Here is a 16,044-nt window from a genome sequence, read left to right on the forward strand (position 1 = left end):
CTTCAGAAAATACATTTCTGCAATATATTAATGCACGTCTAATTGGATTTAATAGTCAGAGGACCATTGCACTGCATTGAGTTCTAAAATATATTTTATAACTATGTATTCTACGCAACACCTTCAATGCAGGACTCCTCATACTGTATTCAGATCTTTTACTCTTATAAAAAAATCTATTCCTCCACTGAACATAGGACTCGTTGAGCCCAATGACAGACTCTCATATGCGCAATTTCAACAAATAAGGAAAAGTGAGTTTAAGAATTGATTTCTTTATTGACAAAGCATACCAAGTAAAACCATTATAACTTACAGTAAGGAAACACTTAAAATATTCAACTGACTTTGAATCTCTTAAGTACATGAAATACTGGACAAAGCATTAGGTTGTTACTGCCAGAGTAATTAAAGTTACTATAGTTTACAGTTTGCCTGGTGTATAATGATTAGTGCCACTGAAACCAGGCATTTTAGGCCACTGCACTTGGGAAATACTGGTACGTCAGGGTCTGAAATTTTATTTTATTTTCAATTCATGTTTACCTAATACACAAACAATGGAACTAAACTGAGACAGGCATATTAACAAATATATGCGTAAATATTGGTAACTCAAAGTACAAAAATATTATTTGCAAAGCGGAACTAAATTTTTTTTTTCACTTTAGCAACCCCAAGTCCAAAAAAGGATGTTACCAAGGTTCAACTGTGCTTCCATGAATCACCTCAGAACAAAAAATTTGCTCCTGTGTCTCTATTCCATTTAGCGATAAACTCTTACATAATGTGGTGATACACAAATTTAAAAACACGGAGCATCAAACTCTAGTTATCACAGTTGAAAGCTGAACAGAAACATCCTCCAGGACATATTAGGGGGGCTTTGGGGGAACGGACAGTCAGTGGCCTCCAGACTTGCGTCCAGCCCAGGACCTGGAGCGAGAGCGTGAGCGGGACATGGATCTAGAGTAGGAGCGTGATGGAGAGCGCCCTCCAGACGCCTTCTGAGAGCTAGAGGCCTGGTGGAAGTCCTGAGCCGGGCTGTGGGACCTGGACGGGCTCTTTTTACCTTTGGGCCTGGGTCTGGAGGCAGAGGGGGAGCGCGAGCCAGAGCGGCTATGTGAGCCTGCTTCACGCTGTGTCCTCTTTTGGTCACGGGGAGGACCTCTGTACCTGAAGGGATCGTTATTACTCATTAATGATAGAATTGTTAAGTTTAGAGAATATTACAATTGGCCTTGCTTTTCTTATCAAACTGCAACAAGACAAATGAGCCTACTTGTCATTTTCGTGGCTTCGGCTGCGCCTGTGTCGACTGTAGGACCGCGAGCTGGAACAGAACAAAAACAAACTAGTTTTTCAGGGTGTAACTTATGTGTCACGAGTTGGAGTTTCACTTTATATTCAGGATAAAAGAACAAAGAGCTCTTTAATTAACGAGTGTATTGCGTCCGGCCTTTTTTAATGACAACAAAAATGGGGCTAAAAAACTCTTAAGTTGGTAACCACAATACAAGAATAAGATCCTTTTAGGTTTGTCTACTTTGATTTTCTTACTTTCTCTCCTTATTGGTCTGTTGGGACATACAATAGAAAGATCACACCTGAAATTAAAACAAGAACCACAGCAAAATACTTGATAATGTAATGGGTGTGACCTTAATTATTTTCTTATTATTGTTCTGACATGAACAGATCCATTAAACGTTGAAACGGTTTTATACCTAGCCTTAATTCCTACACAGATTGTCGGACAGAGTTGTCACTATGTAACAAAGTGTTGAATATCTGATGGTTCATTCAAATCCTTAATTCTAATACCAAGTCAAACTAACACCTGATGTAAGTTTTTCTATAAGTAGTTGCCATAGACTCACTCTCTGGGGCTGTGGGACCGTCGCGGGCGGCGCTCACAGGACTGGCTGCGGGAGCGGTGGCGGTCGTAGCTGCGGCTCCTGGAGCGTCTGCTGCGGCGCCCGTCTCGGTCATCATCGTGGCGGGAGGAGGAACTACGAGGGGAGCCCTTGGTCTTCATCTGGTTAGGGGCTTGATGGACAAATTCACACCAGGAAATTGGGTATTAAAAACTGAAGATTTTCCAAACAATTCTTAATGAGGCTTTACAGAAGTGTAATATGCATTGGTGGCTTAGATTGGAATACACTTTGTTCATACTCTTTCTGTCTCCCTGGGCGAACTGGATCTCGATCTGACGACCACAAACCCATTTGCGGTCCAGGTTGTGAAGAGCGTCCTCTGCATCCCGAACATCTTCAAATGTGCTGTATTGTTAAGGCCTTTTATTTTGGTTTGTTTTTGTGGGGGAGAGAGGGGCTGCACACATACACAACAATTACAAAATAAAGGCTGCAACACAGGTTGACAGCGCCAGTCTATGACAAACAGCTAGACTTTGATCAGTGTGGTGAAAAATCATTTATTGCAGGTAAGGATTTAAAATAATATAATAATAATTGAAATAAATGAAATTGTATTGTCTTCAGACCACATAAAACGGAATCGATAGGCCCATATATGATTTCAGATTGTGAGGACAAGACAAATATTGATGTGATCAGATTTGGTAGGATACAAAAAGTTTGGCTTGTTACCTTAAACATGCTTGAGCCTCTGACCTTCAGCTTGATCTTTATTTTCCTGGCAGAAGTACTTGAGGTTTCCTGCTTGTCTTTGCCCAATAAACTCTTTTCTTGTCCTCCCTCTAGGTGACAAATGGAAGCCTTGGTGCTCTCTTTTGTCCTCTTTGTATCTTCATGCTTTTGCTCTTTCTTTATTTTCCCAATTCAATGCTTGTCGCCTGGGTGTCTTTGGCTTGAATCTACTCTACAACCGCCTTTCAACTTTTCTTTGGTGTGGGGTCTCCAGAACTGTATCTTTATCATTCTAAGGCAACAACAACAGAAGAAATATTGGTTAGGAAGAAGTTTAAGAATGTGTACAATATACTAGAAACAAATCATTCTTGGAAAAGAAAACATTAAAAAAATAAACAATTGTGACATAACAACAACAGTGACTCATCCTGCCAAAATGGTCCAGTCAGGTGTAACTGAACCCACTGAAACCAAAAAGTCAGATTCATTGCTTGACAATCCCCGTGTGAAGACACCATTTACAAATTAAAATTAAAAGAATAAAAGGATATTGAATGTAAGCAAATCCTCTTGTCCGCCGTGTATAGAAGTCAAGTGGAATGTAGACATCTACAATAGGCCCATAACGACCAAACTCACGCCGTAAATCCTCTGGCCTAAAGTGTCACGAAATAAGCATATTTATTTAGCTGGCTATCATATTAACTAAGCTGAAGCCCAGTGTGCAAGATAAACACAAGGGGTGTTGCCAGCACTACATATGCATATTATATTACATGTGGAGTTTTGGACAAATGCAAATACTCTCCCACTTCAGAAGGATGGTTTCTCAATCAAAAAGTTGTAGCAGTACAATTAAAAACTCTGACAGACATTTTTACATTAATATTTCCAAATGTGTTCAAAAATGCAGAACTAGGCCTACTTAAAGTAAATGTGAAATACATATTTCAAAGTGGGATAGTGGTTGCTGAGCACTGTCCATTTGCTCTCACCTGTTTTAATTATATATTTTCTGTATGGATTACGCTATGATTGAACAACTTTGTGGTTAATGCCAAATAAAAGTTCAGAACTTGTGGAAAAAATATGCATTACAATAACAACATGTAGGCTACATAAATTGTTGAACTATTTCATTAGTAGGAAATAGTTCCCCCCCAAAAAGTATGCAGAACAAGCCATGTAGCCTATAACATTGCATGTTTTGTTTGTTTTATCTACACACTAAACATAAATGCCAAACTGCCTGCATGGCAGATTACCCCCTTTGGGTGAATTTACATATAACACAACAACAAAAAACATGTTTTTTTTTTAGGTTTAAAATCTCGAATGTGATGTCAGATGTATGCATTTCAATCGATCAATCTGTGCAAATGTCATGGCAACCGAACGTTTTCGGCGTGGTCACCAAGCAACAAGACAACTAAATTCCAGGACAGTTGTATGGACACTCCACGTATGGACAGCGTGAGATTTCCAGTGCTGTGTAATATTTAAAAAACTGGCACAGCTTGTGTATCTATACTTAAAATATGTATGTGAAGATTGGAGTTGGAACATACTTTTGAGGAGATATTTTAGGAGCTAAAATAAAAACAGGCTGGTTAAAAATAGACTTGCTGTTCGAAAATTCACATGCATTTACGTAACGTAGGCTACTTAAAGACTATCCTTGTAGCCTTGCTAAATTATTAATTTGTGTCAATGACATAACAGACAACTTGCTTTTTTGGAACTGTACTACCTATGGCCATTACATTTAAGCTGCAACAATACAGTCCTTCAGCTTATTGACTGATGGATATTAGCAAACCTTACTTACGTGGGGGAAATGTCTCTAAGAATTTTTGATAGTTTAACATTTATCTAGAGAGATGTTCGGTTTAAATAATAACTACCACACCATTTCTGCCTGCCTGTCCTGGAATAAATCATAACGTTGATGTCAATTAGCCAGTTAACGTTATGAAAATGTGATTGCTAACTAACTAGCATCCCGTTAGCTTAACCATGCTTACGGCTTGCACACACGGCAGCGGGGTTAAAACGACAACATACCTGGAGTCGTCAGCGATATTTCTGACGAAAAGAGATGAATTAGGCGGCCTCAAGTATCTCGCCATTTTTAACGAGCCGTTGCTACAATATGCGGCCGTTAATTTGTTTATTACAGCTGTTTTTTCTTTCACAAACCCCGAAGCTTTACTGACTGACTGCAGCCTACACGGACTACGTGGTCAGAGTGCTCTCCTCGCTCTGCGCATGCTCTTCTTCTTCTTCTTCTTTTCGGTTATTGGCGGGTTGCAACCATAACTTTTTTGGTGCATACCGCCACCAACTGTACCGGAGTGTAACAACTGCATTCATGTCATATAAAGTAAATAATCAGATATCTAGATACTTGAATAATAGGAACCCATAAAAAAATAAAATAAAAAAATAAAAAAGGGGGGGGGGGGGGGGGTGGCTATACACACACTAAATTCTTTTAAATAGTCCTGTGTCCTTTAAATATTCGATCACTGCTTTCTGTGCAAGTGTTACACCCTCCCCTGCTGTTCCCAGTATGCCACGCAGACTCCACACTCTTCCTGCTTTCTGCACCCTACCAGCCAACCTCATTCTCTCCCCCAAGTACCTCTCACACTCCATCAACACATGCTTCACATTTTCTATTTTACCACATTCACATCGATCCGTACCACTTTTCCCAATTAAAGCTAGAGTTTTATTAAGACCTGTATGCCCTATTCTCATTCTCGTGAGTATTGTTTCCTCTCTTCTATTTTTCCTTATAACACCATGCGCATTCACATTTTTTTGTACATTATAATAACTTCTTCCAGTGATTTCACTATCCCACATGTCTTGCCACTTTTTAGTTACTTCTTTTTTTAATATTGCTTTAACTTCTGCTTTCCCAAAAGGCATATCTATAATATTATCCAGTTTTGTTGCTGTTTTGGCATTTTTATCTGCTCCCTCATTCCCTTTGATTCCTACATGGGCCGGAACCCAGCAAAATTTAACATATATTCCTGTTCTGTGTAATCTATATAAGGTTTGTTGAATTTCTAAAAGAAGATCTTGTCTGCTAGAGTTCCAACTCTGAATACTTTGCAGGGCTGCCAATGAGTCTACGCATAAAACTACTCTATCTGGTCGAACTTCCTCCACCCACTGTAAGCCAATAATGATTGCCATCATTTCTGCTGAATAAACTGACATTTGATCTGGCAATTCTGCGCATGCTCACTGCATTTCACGGTTTAAAGACACACACACACACACACACACACACACGCACACGCACACGCACACAGGGCGAGTAATTTCACTTAGAAATGTTTCCATGATCCTATTGCATAGGCCTACAGTGCTTGCATCTCATACATTTTATGGAGGTTTGGATTTTGCACAAAAAACAAACAAAAATAGAATAATAATAATAAGATGCAAACCACACTTATTTAGCAATAATTTTTATTTTTTATTTAAATACACATTGCTTTCTTAACTTCCAAGATTACATCTTCTTGCTCTTCCTAACGAGAGTTGTTGAGCCCATGGTCAATGTCTGAAAAGGGATATGGGAAAAAGAAAAAGAAACACTTTAGATAGACCTTGAGATAAATAACCTTATTTCGATTACATTCAGGTGAAACCTTGAACTGTGTATACAAATGTATTTACTTTGTATCTTAGATATGCAAGTTACTCCTAGTGAGATGTATGCTATACCTCAATCATCTCTCCTCCCTTGAGCTCTTGGATGTGGCAGAACTTGCCGGTTTTGCAGACCAGTTTGCCCCCCTCCAGATTGACGATGCACTGGAGGTCAGAGGAGGAGACAATACATTTCATGAATCCCTCAAAAGAAACTGGTATTATCATCAACACTGGAACAAATACAATAGTTTATGAGCGATGTGCACTCATAAATATAACACAGTTTACATTAATACAAAATTAAAATTATCTAAAGCTGCAACATTCCTCTGCAAAATAAAAGCTATAACTTAGAATTCACAAACCTTGATCTTCTTGCCGTCCATGGTGGTGATATCAGCCTCCTTGCCGATGGTAAAGGAGTTAGTCACAGTCTTTCCTGGGGTCTTGGAGGTGATGACAAAGTCACTGCCACTCTGCTTGATCTCAGTAACTGGCTTTATGTCCTTGGCCATCTTGATGATATCTGCTGGAAGTTCTGGTATAGGCAAAGCACATGTGTTTTTGTTTATACCGGCACAGAACAACTTAAGATAAATAGACTTCTCAATACTCTTTATAGGCCAACCTTCTCAATGGCTGGAGCTCTATCAAAGGTTTGTTTTCCTCACCCAAGGCCTTGAGGAACTCCTCATAGTTCTCCTGAGCGTAGACCTGCCATGTTCCATTGAAGTCCATGTTTTTTCTAGATGGTCTGGAGATTCTCCTTTACTAAAGGTGATGGGCTGGAGTCTGGACGGCTGTGTGAAGCTAGACACAACGTGGAGGATGTGACTATAGCGATGCACCTTCTTATAGGAAAGCAAAGGAGGGGGGGTGGGGGGGTCACAGCGCTATGTCTAATGAGTAACAAACCCCTTATGAAGTAACCACTGCTGTTTGAACAACCTGGAGTTCAGTTACTCCTGTTTGGCCAAACCTCAACTTCCACCAAAGATGAAATTAGAAGGGAATGTTTGTCACATGTGTACAAGAGCTTCACATATAAGAAATATGTCCAGATTTTTACTTGAATGTTTTTACATTAATACACAAACAAAGAATAAATTGTGATCTTCATTTAGTATAAGGTCGTCCACAGAGGTTTGAGTGGAGTTTAATGGTTTGGGAACCTGCAGGACCATAATCAGAAAATGACATACTTGATACGCTATTAGCCATATTTACATGACTTTTTATGGACCCACTAAACATAAGATCTTAACTGAACTGCATGCACCTCCTCTGCAACCTTTCCAGTGTGCCATTGAACCTCTTAATGTGAATCTACCTGGCTGACAGGGGCCCGGTGTTAGGGTTAATGACACTGTGGACTGTTTGCTTTTTAAGTGCAAGAATAACCCCTGCTGTAGTCCACTTGGCTTTTAATACTTGTCCATATTGCAATAGAAGTTCATTGAATAAGTATATTAAGATGGAATACAGTATTTGTAAGCCCTCATGAAAATTAAACACCAGTAAAAATGACTTGAAATTGCTTTATTCACCACACACCCACACAAACAGATGACACATCTGATTCACCAAAAGCTTTGCAGTCCAGTATACTGTATAGATGAGTTTTTCTTTGTTTTGTTGCAATGACAGGTTCCTAGTGAGCCCTTCAAGCGACAATATAACTTTTGCTGAACAATGCATTACATGGTTACAATTGTTGAATAAGGGTAAATAATAAAATGTAATAGAACAAGTAGAGGAGAGAACACTCTGAAATTTCCCTTATGAAGCACAATATAAGCTTGTTTATTGTTTTTTAAAATGACTTGCATAGTCTCATTTTAATAAAGAAACAATTTCCATGCGACCAACTAATTAACAGCGTGTCCATGAGAGAAGAAGCCTGAATATGACCTTAGTAGTGCAAATGCTGTCTGGAATTGAAATTATAGACAGTTTGCAGAGTTTACAAGATTGCAGTTTCTGTCAGTGGACAGTTTTCACATCTTAAATAAAGTTGCCACATGCCTCAAAAAAGTTTCCTAACACAATCCACCATAATTTCATCTCTCCCATTTTTTCCGATTCAGCTTTAAGTCTCAAGGCATCTCCACTGCGTTTGCTGGAGGCTTTTCCCCGTGCTTGTAAACACTCACGGTCACATCAACCGTTTCAGAGCCATACTTGTTGCGCACGAAAATGCTGTATTTTCCAGAATCTGCCGTGTTGACATTGTTGACAGTGATGGAGCTGCACTTGGGCTCCTTCTTGACGGCAAATTGGGCCGTGTCGACAACCTCCCTGTCGTTCCTGAGCCAGAAGATCTCTGGGGCCGGATCCCCATCAATGAAGCATGTCAGGCACAGAGACTGAAAGAGGATGGAAGAGAAGCAGACAAGACAATATGAAATGATCAAATTAAATCTGTAGAAAATGTAAACTACAACCACAGTGTGATGGATGACAGAAATGTCACAACAAAATATAATTGGGCACACAAATGTCTCTCTAACAATGTCCCACCTTTCCCTCCATGATGGCCACCACATCAGGAAGACCTTTCAAAACTTTGGCCCGATCTGAAATAGAAACAAGCAAGAATAACTCCCCCGCTGACATTCACTGGAGTGTCTTTTTTACAGTTGGTTGTGCACGAAAAAAAATAACACATAACCTCTGACTTACTTATCTCTGCAAAGGCTGCTTGCCTGGGGGAGGAAAAACAAAGGGTCAAACCAATGTGACATTGCACAGTGTCGGGCGACAATGATTTCAGCAAGTAGTGTTTTCAACTAACAGTCTGTTTCCTCTGACTGCTCTGTGTTGTTAGTGTCACAGCAAGCCATGCGAGATGCATCATCCACTGCAGGTAGGGCAGCACTTACTTCAACCTCTGGTACTCCAGTAAGGCATCAGCAAAAGCTGTTGAAAATAACAATAATAATAATAATTAAGATCAAAACGGACACATTTGCTCTGAAATCTTTTATCAGATGCTTCAAACAAACCCACCTTGTCCAGTGAGCTCGAGGCACCGTTTGTGTGTCTCTTTGCCGTCAAACATCTCCAAGGTGTATTTGCCTTTATCGTTCTCTGTTGGGTTAAAGATTTCAATCCAAACGTTTTTCATACTGCTGCCAGGCTTCGTCTTGTTTTCCTGGTCGATTCTCTTCTCCCTACACAAAGGTAAACCTTGTTAAAAAAAGTTTTTTGCAAATGCTATTTGTGCTTTGAACAGAGACTTAAGATCCGGATTCCTTACCAAACAACAGCAACATAACATTTCTATTAAGGACATCCACCTGCTTTTGCCCTAGACCAACAGCACTAGTGTTAGATAGCTGTCCCTATGGTTGTCAGAGTTAGGCTGTCACACTACTCCTGGTAATTATTCAATTTGTAGAAAAAATACCAGGAAATGTAGTTGGTAGGCAAAGTGCATAGTTGTCTTCACTATAACTGCAACCTTATCTGGTTTTAAGGGAATTTGTTTTTTCACTTCAGACTGTACTTATAATTTAACATGGACTTATTAAATGTCTATCAGTCTACTACTCCATACTTGCGAGATTTTCTTCAGTTTATTTGTTCACTTTTTTTTAAAGGCAATCCTAATGTCCCCCAGCAGATGGTGCTACTAGCCTTACAATTGCCTGTTACAGTAATGCCTTTGTATGAGCAAATGTATCTATATTTATTAACCATGTAAAAATAGCATTTTTTTATGGTCTGGTTAGCTGTTACAGGTCATTTTGTGATCATAAAAGGAAAAATTACACTGTTTCATGAACATTTAAAAGTTCCTCATAGGATGTTTAAATTTGGTCCCTTAAAAAAATCTAAGTTCAGTTTGGAATACTTCCTCCTCTGCCGTAGCAGCCCATATTGTGGTAGGTCATAGAGGTGCTCTGCCTGTGGACTTACATGAAGTGCCAGCTGGTCTTCAGGTGGTTTATATAGTATTTGAGCGAGCAGTAAAACTTGAAACCTTCAGCAGTGCACTGAATCTTCAGTGGGCTGGCTGACAATGCTGCAGAGAAAGAGAGAGAGAGAATGTTGCATTCGTTGCAGTTTCCTCAGCAAATTAAAAGACTGTGTTTTTTTAATCTTGGGAACTCAACACATTAATATTCTGAAACAACACACGCCGGCAATTAATTAACACGGCTTTCAGTTGTATTATCCTCATCCCAACACGGCACATCCGTTGTCAGAAAACAAGTCATTGGCACAATTTGCAGAGGTTGTTGCTCTGAAGAAGAATAACTCACCACACTGTTTACTCAGCTGCTGCAGAAGCCTGTCATACTCTGTAAATGAAAAAGAACAATTAAGCGGTCAGAGAGCGTTTTATATTGCTTTGGGAACTCAATAAATACCAAACGCAAGATTAAAAGGTCGATATTTGAATTTTGTGGACACGTAATGAGATAAGAAAATAAAGAAATAAAATACATTCATTGCAGCACTTCCATTATTAATGGGAAAATGTGGCGCGACTGAAATGCACACAGGAACACCATGGGGATTATTGTTAGTGGAAAATGTGTTCTCTGGAAAATCAAGGTCACGTCTCACCGTCGTCCACTAAGTCTAAGGTGCTGACATCCTCCCCTCTGCGGTCTGACACCACAGCCCTGTATGAACCAGCCTCTTTCAGTGTCACCTTAAAGGGGAAACACATTGACTCTTCAGTTCACATTTGCCTTAGCTTTTCACTCTCTAGTCTCTAGTAGTCTGAAATGAGAGGAAAATGATTATGGATACCTGTTGGAAGGTGAGCGTGCTGACCCCTGATGACTGGTCGTAAGCAACTTGGGTCTCCACATCTTTCACAAACCACTTGAAAGACGTGTCCTTGTTTGTGTTTTTCACCTGTGTATGGAGAGATATATCCCAACTGAAATAAAAATGTGATGGCTGTCCTTGTTTTTAAAAGGAATTACTCAAATGTATATCACAACTGCATCTGTTTCTACTGATTACATGTGTCATGATTGCAGTAATCATTACTTTAAGATCTAATGTGTTGCAGAAACATTTTACAGGAAAGGTTTGACCATTTTTGGGAATGTGCCTATGCTCTGATTGACTAGATTTAATTTAGACTGATAGAACTCCAAAGTCTATTAACTTAATGAAGCTGGAGCCAGAAGCAAGTTAGCTTAGTTTAGCATAAAGACAGGAAACAAAGGGGAACTGCCAGCCTCGCTCTCTCTAACGACTCAATCAGGCAAGCTGACTAATGAAAAGCATTAAAGATTTCAGAAATTCCCCAAAATTTCAAACTACCCTTTTAATGCGTCATAACAAAAGTACAAAACTATTTTGTCTCCAAAAGATGAGTGACTTTAGCAAAGAATTAAGCAAATTTATGCTTGGTTCATATTCTTTCTGGTCTCTTGATATGATGTTGGGTTCTCTTATTGTCATTATCAAACGTGTTATGTACAATTGTAAAGTACCTTGCACGTTATAACCAGTTCACAATCCTCATTTATACTCCATGACAAGAATTCCTCAAAGTATGGTCCTTGGAAAACAAAACACATGATTAACCAACAAATGAAACATAATGAGACAATGTATGGCAATTACGGCAAGTTACGGCTGTGTGAGGAACCACAATACAGACATTGACGGCTACCTGAAGTAAGAGCGGTGGGACTATTCATAATGCAAAAAGTAAACACGTCTGTTGGTGCAATTTCTTTTTTTGCATCACATTATTCTGCAGGGAATAATTGACAAAAAGTGGACTCGCTGCATGCGGACTTGGAACAGTGGACGTGTGAGATAGAGTATTTACAAAGGCGGGCAGTGGGACATTGGCCTCTACACACAAAAGAGTCTCTTTATCTCATGTGAGAGTTCAGGTGATGAAAACATGGGATTCAGTAGCACAGGAAACTTCCTTTCAGTCGCTCTCTGACTGTTCAGTTTAAAAAGGTTACGACAAGACGAAGCAGCTGCGTCATCACACAAAAAGCGAATGCAACTTTAAGATGAAATCTTCACCTTGGATTGAGATTAAAGAGAGTCCTGTTTATATCTTTCAAAGCAATGTGGTGCGACTTGATCGATTCGTGATACACTTTGAATTGAAGTTTAAAGGCGTTCTTACCAGCCTTTCTCTGATGGTCACGTCTCATCCTATCAGCCAGGGCCAGCGTCTGACGGAACTCTGACAGAGACACAAACCATATCAGACTGAGTGCAAAACAGCAGAATCGCACACAGCATATGGAGAGAAGTGATGATAACCTGTTGCTTCAAAGGGTCTTTTATTTCTAAAATGTCAACTTCATTTTAAATTGCTGAGCCAATCTTGGGTGGTAAACGTGCGTTGGTAAGGAAAGACGACTTTTGGATGAAAGTCAAAGACAAAAAGTAGATGATAAACATAAACAAAAAAAGCTAGAAGACAATCATTTGAACCCATGTTGTTGATGTGCCATGCAACTATAGAACCCAAAATGTGTGCATTTATAGAGCACAATAAGAAAAATAAGACAAGACAAAATGATATAATTATTCATTCCAAAGGAAATTTTAAACTTTTTCTTTGGTTCGTTGTGGCAAAAACAATTTCCCCCTATACATTTCTCCCAGGGCCGTAGCTAGGATTTTAAAAGCAAAGAGGTCATGAGTCACCAAAAAGCCTGTCATTATTGAGATTTTCTTTCATTCTTTAAGCTAGGGTGGTTTGTAAAGTTGCTATATGACACATATGTTCCCATAAACAAATATAGAGACCTCCATACCATAAATGGTAGTTACAGGACCCAGGAAAATTCATTTTAAGAATTGTCAAATTGAGCTAGTTTCATGTCCCATTTACATCTGTTCTTCTTTTGTTACTCCACATCTGTGCTTGTCTTTCATATATGTCATGCAACAACAACAACAACAACAACAACAACAACAACAACAACAACAACACTATGACAACCCAGTGGCAAGAGAGCCAGTGACTTACTTTGATCCACAAAGACCAAAGTGAACTGGTTTTTGGCGCGGCCGTCCCGCAGCTGAGCTGTGTACGAGCCCTCGTCCTCCTGAGAGAGCTGATCAAACAGTATCTCCACCAGACCTTTGGCCTTGTCAAAGTTGATCTTACGGTGCTGCAGGAGAGCAAACAAGTGTCGCCACGCACGCATGCATGCACGCACACACACACACACACACACACACACTGGCTAGGACATATGATTCAAGATGGCAGGTAGACACATCACTATTTTACAGTTCAGTCGCACAGTCAGAATATGTGTGTGAAACAGTGGATAAAATTATATAATCAGGAATCAGCCTTTGAGCTCATTTTCATGGCTTTTATGTTCATCAAGATAAAGTGTATGCCTTGCATGTTTATGGGTCTCAGTGATGTGTGATGTATGGCAAGCCTAAGGGCCTTCATCGGCTGAATGGCTTTTGAAATTTCAGAACCCTCAGATGTGATCATTTAGAAATAAATAATAATCAGTACTGTTCAGATGGAGCGCTGATTTTGTGGAAAATTTTAATAAATGAAAATTAAATGCAAGCGACAAATGGTGGCTGCTGAATACAAAGCAGCCACCCGCCCCACACTAATACGGCGGGCAAAAAAAGATGCACAGAATGAGTTGTGAAACCACAATAGATATACTGTGTCATATTTGTTTTTCCCTCTGTGGACACATCAGTGCACGGTTCAATCACCTTGATGGCTGTGCTGATTATTTTTAGCTTGGTGTCATAACATATACGCATATCGGCGCCGAGGAGGTTTGCTCGCATTCAGTTTATGTCTCATGATGATTATACTGTTGCCTTATATTAGGTCTTTAAAATGGCAGGTGAAATGACTGCGTCTCTATTATTCCCATGTTGGTTCTTACCGTAGCATTACATTTTTGGGCAATAATGGGGATGGATATTTATGAAATGTTCTCTTGTTTTCTTTGCAGATAGCTATGACTTTCACTGAACTGTTTTAAGAAAGCAAATGCATTTGGAGGTTAACTGCATGTACACACACTTCAGCATGACTTGTCGTGGCGTAGGAAGTCATAGGAAATACACTATAAGAGGGGACACTAGTTTTTTATTAGTATATACAGTATATATATACATATTACATTTTATGACATGTACTATAAACCCAATATTAGGTGTATCTGAATAATGTTAAATCCAAAATGTTCAATTATTTCCACTTTTCTCCATTGTTTTGAATCTGACTAAAACGGACACATGTACCAGATGTGATCAACCTCTCCAGCTTGCTTTCATTTCATTCAGGACTTTATACAATTAGCTCAGTCACCAGACCTGTCTGGTGCCTTTGCACAAACCTGTTATTCATATTTGCTGAGAGCCTTGATTTCCTGCCTTCCAGGATGTTTACTAAAACACTGATTTCTGTTTTTGATTCGTAGTGACTCGACGACCGCAGAAGCACTTACACGTTAACGTTATATAAGCCTTGTAGAGCTGCATGACACCTGGCCTTTTTGAGCACTAAATAGAGGCACCGAAAACCAAAATGTATTTGTCCTTTACTATAAAATATTTGAATCTACAGTATATTATGATTTTCAATGAGGAAATGTTTAAGCCTAATTATTAAACTCAGTTGTCATTTGTTCCACTTTATTTACTTAATTCAGCCTTACAGTGTGTTCAACTAAGCTGATTTCCTGTTAAATAATCATAAGTGAGTGGTTGTATCCATCTCAGACAGAATTCATATTCAAGAAGCTTTTTACAGTTGTAGCTTGTGGGTTTATATAAAGTTAGTTAGTTAGATAGTTTAGTCCAGTGGTTTCCAGCCTGGGGGTCAAGGCCGCTCGACTTGTTGTTAATCTACTTGCATGCATTTTGTCTCACAACCCCTCAGAAGCATCCATGCTTTTTGACATTTTTGGGGACATAAGTTTTGGTTTGGCCGGCCGGTAGGGATGGGGCCCACAAATCTCTCCTTGTATTCGCTTTAATATAATGATATATCCAAACGTGAACTTTATGAGCAGCTGGCTGATATGAGCTCCTTTAAGTATGGGAAAAATGAGCAGACCACTTTTCCAGAACGTAGAAACATGCCAGGTGAATAATTTTTTATCCAACATAACTTACAGCACAAAGGTGCTTAGCAACTGTGGATACAATATTCTCTAACCCCCTGACTGGGCGTATGGCAGGATAACCCACACAGACGTTCTTACCGGAGTGCTGGAGACTTCTCTGTCATTGAGGATGAGACGGAGCTCAGCATTATTACTCAGACTCTCTGTCTGAAGCCAGAGACGAACATCTCCTTTCTCAGAAACCTCCACCTGCCAGGCTGACTTCAGAGCTATCACTGCCAAAACAAACAGAATTCCACAGGATGAATTGGATAGATAATGTGTGCTATGTACAACATACACTTACATTAAAGCCTCTGGAAACCTGATCCAACATAGTAAAACCAATATATGATATGAAAGTTGGGTGTCTTAATAAGTTTTGTCAAAAATATTATTGAAAATGAATGTTCATAAATACTGCTTTTTTACTGTCCTCCCAGGACTGTGTGGGCGTGGTCGTAACAAACGGTCTCCATGGCTCCATTGTTTTTATAAAACGTTCGGGCATAGAACTGAGGTGATTGGTTCAAAATACTATAATAAGAACCGGAGCATAGCCCACCTCATCTAAACCAAATTTCTGTCAAGTTAATTTGTATTGATAAATATGCCTTACCCTTTTCAGATACTTACTATCATGC

The 16,044-nt window shown here is 39.4% G+C and overlaps 3 protein-coding genes across 3 annotated transcripts in view; all 3 read right to left on the reverse strand.

The window, feature by feature from the left end:
• Positions 1–275: 275 nt before the first annotated feature.
• srsf10a (serine and arginine rich splicing factor 10a) lies at positions 276–4,821 on the reverse strand. Its single transcript, XM_080040220.1, has 6 exons — positions 4,683–4,821; positions 2,597–2,907; positions 2,179–2,274; positions 1,881–2,049; positions 1,283–1,333; positions 276–1,176 (listed from the first exon to the last, which is right to left on the reverse strand). The coding sequence occupies exons 2-6, from the start codon at positions 2,622–2,624 to the stop codon at positions 903–905; spliced, it is 618 nt and encodes a 205-aa protein (XP_079896346.1). The 5' UTR covers positions 2,625–2,907; positions 4,683–4,821; the 3' UTR covers positions 276–902.
• Positions 4,822–6,150: 1,329 nt separating this feature from the next.
• fabp10a (fatty acid binding protein 10a, liver basic) lies at positions 6,151–7,031 on the reverse strand (the record flags this gene model as incomplete). Its single annotated transcript, XM_080039192.1, has 4 exons — positions 6,151–6,201; positions 6,366–6,455; positions 6,659–6,831; positions 6,965–7,031. The coding sequence occupies 4 exons, from the start codon at positions 7,029–7,031 to the stop codon at positions 6,151–6,153; spliced, it is 381 nt and encodes a 126-aa protein (XP_079895318.1).
• A 1,358-nt stretch (positions 7,032–8,389) lies between these two features.
• myom3 (myomesin 3) overlaps positions 8,390–16,044 on the reverse strand; it is a gene marked incomplete at both ends in the record, with an annotated part of 48,421 nt that continues 40,766 nt past the window's right edge. Inside the window, 13 exons of the mRNA XM_080039623.1 lie at positions 8,390–8,659; positions 8,814–8,869; positions 8,976–8,998; positions 9,176–9,212; positions 9,303–9,466; positions 10,215–10,320; positions 10,562–10,600; positions 10,869–10,956; positions 11,058–11,165; positions 11,756–11,823; positions 12,415–12,474; positions 13,270–13,414; positions 15,500–15,636. Coding sequence (XP_079895749.1) covers positions 8,390–8,659; positions 8,814–8,869; positions 8,976–8,998; positions 9,176–9,212; positions 9,303–9,466; positions 10,215–10,320; positions 10,562–10,600; positions 10,869–10,956; positions 11,058–11,165; positions 11,756–11,823; positions 12,415–12,474; positions 13,270–13,414; positions 15,500–15,636 — 1,301 coding nt within the window. The remainder of the gene's footprint in view (positions 8,660–8,813; positions 8,870–8,975; positions 8,999–9,175; positions 9,213–9,302; positions 9,467–10,214; positions 10,321–10,561; positions 10,601–10,868; positions 10,957–11,057; positions 11,166–11,755; positions 11,824–12,414; positions 12,475–13,269; positions 13,415–15,499; positions 15,637–16,044) is intronic.

The sequence above is a fragment of the Ammodytes marinus genome, assembly GCF_949987685.1.
Source record: "Ammodytes marinus genome assembly, chromosome: 13".
NCBI classification, from domain to species: domain Eukaryota; kingdom Metazoa; phylum Chordata; class Actinopteri; order Uranoscopiformes; family Ammodytidae; genus Ammodytes; species Ammodytes marinus.